General features: G+C 45.2%; 1 protein-coding gene across 1 annotated transcript; it reads right to left on the minus strand.

The window, feature by feature from the left end:
* Positions 1–244: 244 nt before the first annotated feature.
* Positions 245–1,478, minus strand: LOC127777249 (uncharacterized). Its single transcript, XM_052303815.1, has one exon. It carries the CDS (start codon positions 1,352–1,354, stop codon positions 506–508), a length of 849 nt encoding a protein of 282 aa, XP_052159775.1. The 5' UTR covers positions 1,355–1,478; the 3' UTR covers positions 245–505.
* Positions 1,479–3,295: the final 1,817 nt, after the last annotated feature.

Raw genomic sequence — 3,295 nt, forward strand, 5'->3', positions numbered from 1 at the left:
TATATATGTCTAGCTACTTAATTACTCTGTGAACAAAATCATATATATCAGCCAAATATTCCAATCAAATCATTGAGCCTCCCATGTATAGACGTACATATATACATAGCTTCTTTTTTTCATGACTTGAATTCTATTAATTCATCAATCATATTTGCACACAAGCTTGATCAATCAACATAAACAAGCTAGGCAAGATTGCACAGTACTAGCAGCTACTACCTAGGCTAATACAGTACTAGTATATAATAAGTACTATTAATTCTAGATTTATTAATATAGTGCATATACATATATGCATGGATTCTAAGCATGCAAAATCTCTCAGCTCTTAAGAGGAAAACTATTGCAGTGCAGTGGACACTTCTCTACAAAACATGCTTCATCCATGTACATATACAAACACATATGTACTAGTACGTACTACGTGGCTACATGCACACTTCACACTAAGGCACAAAAAGTTGTGCAAATTGACACGCATGCATCGCCGGTGACCGGCCGGCTAGTAGGCGACGCCGGTGACCGGCCGAGAGTAGCCGGCGTAGTAGTCCGGCGTGGCGGTGGCGAGGCTCTGCTGCTGCGTGCGCAGCTGCTCGTAGAACTTGTTGATGAACTCCTCCGCCTCCAGGTCCACCAGCCCGGCCCCGGCGTCCTCGCCGCCGTCGTCCCTGATCGGGAACGGCGAGTCGGTGATCCGGAGCTGCCTCACCGGCGCCGGGCTGCGGCCGCCGAAGCTGGTGCGCCACAGCGCCGGCGACGGCGTCGCGGCCACGGCGGCGCCGCCGTCGCCCAGGAGCTGGTCGCTGCTGTTGAGGATCTCGAAGACGCGGGCGATGTCCGCCGCGTCGTAGTTGTACCACCCGGGCTCGCCGCCGTTCGCGCCGCGCCCGCCGCCGCCGCGGCGGCGGCCGTTGCTGCCGTTGTTGTTGCGGCGGCGGCGCTTGGTGGGGATGAGATGGAACGACGACGGGTAGGAGGGGGTGTTGCTGCAGCTGAACTCCACCTCTAGGCCGGCGCCGCGCGGGTCGTAGACGGCGAGCGCCGGGTCGAGCGCGCGGCCGCACGAGAACGGCGCCGCCGCCGCCGCCTCCCCCGCCGCCGTGGAGGCGGCGTCAGCGGCGTGGCCGTGGCCGTGGGAGGCGGTGGCGGTGGTGGTGTTCATGATCTTGCCGAGGGCCTTGTTGCCGGCGATCTTGCCGCGGTGGAGGAGGAGGTGGAGGTCCATGGCGAGCTTCCGCTTGGACATGCCCTTGCGCAGCATGAACAGCACGGCGCGCACCACGTGCCACAGCCGCCGCGCCATCGTCGTCGACTCCTCCATTGGATGATCGCCGTCTCTTTGATGGATCATTCTTGCAATTAATTGATCTTGTCTCGAATAATAATTGAGAGAGGGATCGATGAGCTTGTGGTGTTTGTGTGGAATGATTTGGTGGTTGGTTTGGTTGGGGTTTTGGCACGAGGAAGAGAAGGGAGGGAGGGGAGGGGTATTTAAAGGGAGGTAATAATGGTGGGGGATGCATGGACATGGTTGCCTAAGGGAAAAGAAAAGGGCTAAGGGAGCTTTTCTTGTTAAGGGTTTTCTATTCAGTGGTGGGAGCTTCTGGTTTGGAGTTGCTGTTTGGTTGGATGTGCAGTTGTTTGTGGAGGATTGTGGATCTGCAGTTGTTTGTGGAGGATTGTGATCAAGTATACATGATAGTATTTTGATGAACAGGTGTAGAAACTGGATCAGAGCCATTGGATCCGAGCTTGATGGCCGAGATATAATATAGGGAGCCATGTCGTTCCTTGTTTGCACTTATAATGGCCATGCATTTTGGATTTTATTTGCGCGCACCAGGAAGCTTTCTAGAAAGTATTGTATTATCAGTCGCCTGGTTTTTATTTTCAAAATCTTAGGGTTTTTTTTTACAATTGGGAATATTCGAGATTTATGCGCTAGTTTGTAGTCCTAACCTAGCCCCCTCCTCTTTTCATCTCTTTTGACTTACTGCAACCATGACATGGCCCACTCTAGCTACTTGTCACCACAGTTGTCGCAACCCGGACGATCTACCCCCACCTCGCCTCATCTCTCTATTGCCCTAGCACACGACCTATCTTACTAGCGAAAACAATATGTTCAAGAAAACAATATATTCAAGAGAGAATATATTATATGCCCCTAAGTTTACTCTAGCTCAACGATTTGTCATTGATTTTATCTATTTCTATAACTAGAAAGGTGGCCCACGCGATGCGTGGGCATCCGTATTACTCCCTCCATCTATTTTTGATAGTCATATTTCATCTTGGCACACAGACCAAGGATAAGTAATTGTACTTATCATCCATTTAAATATGCTACTAGTCATTCCTTGTAAACAAGCGATTCATTAATAATTACATTTCTCAATGCCCATGTAGCCAATCATGTGTAGAAGAATGAAGAGTCATGCATTAAATCCGAGAAAATCATTAAGATGATAGGTTGTTGGATTGAAATATGCCTATCAAAAATAAATAATAAATTTTGCAGATTTGGAAATATGACTATCAAAAGTAGATGGAGGGAGTATTAAAACATGATATTTAATTTTTTTTCTTCAGAAATTGCATCTCATAAGGGTAAACTATAGGGTGGGCATATCCAAATATCATTCATGTTAGATGATAAATCAAGGCCATATGAGTTCGACTTTTGGATCAAGTAAGTAAATATTATGTACAATATTGCTATAAGCACAAACTGTGATAGTAAGAAATTCGAAGTTATTGTGACTGAATCGCCTTATGAAGATGCATGATTTAGTAACAACCAAATTAAGGATAGATTAACGGTTGGATTGTTCCTCCATTCGTAGAAGTTCAAAATGTTCATATTTTTCCACACTTATAAAGAATTGAAGACTTTTTTATGTTAGGACACAAATCATCTACACAATTGCTTGGTTTAGTAGTGCAAAAATATCAGCAATTGTTTAAAGCCTTTTTTTTTTGTTTTTCACATGTTCAATTGTATTCTTCAAAATAATATTTGTTTGAAATAAGAGAGAAATTATATAAATTTAATTAGTATGTGTAGTGTTTATTGACAGTCATGATCACTTTGGTAATCACTTTTAGTTGCCTCAGGTATGATGCTTTTTGTCATATGTGCAAAAGGCAAATATGACCACGTGTTGTGCAGAGGACTGAAGAGAGGTCTTTAGAAGCTTTTTTTTCATTTTTTTATGAAAGATATATATGATTGCCTAATTAATTAATTAATTAATAGGTCCGTCAGTTTAAGTGAAAATCGATGGCAAAA

This window comes from Oryza glaberrima, chromosome 6 (genome assembly GCF_000147395.1).
Source record: "Oryza glaberrima chromosome 6, OglaRS2, whole genome shotgun sequence".
Classification (NCBI taxonomy): Eukaryota; Viridiplantae; Streptophyta; class Magnoliopsida; order Poales; family Poaceae; genus Oryza; species Oryza glaberrima.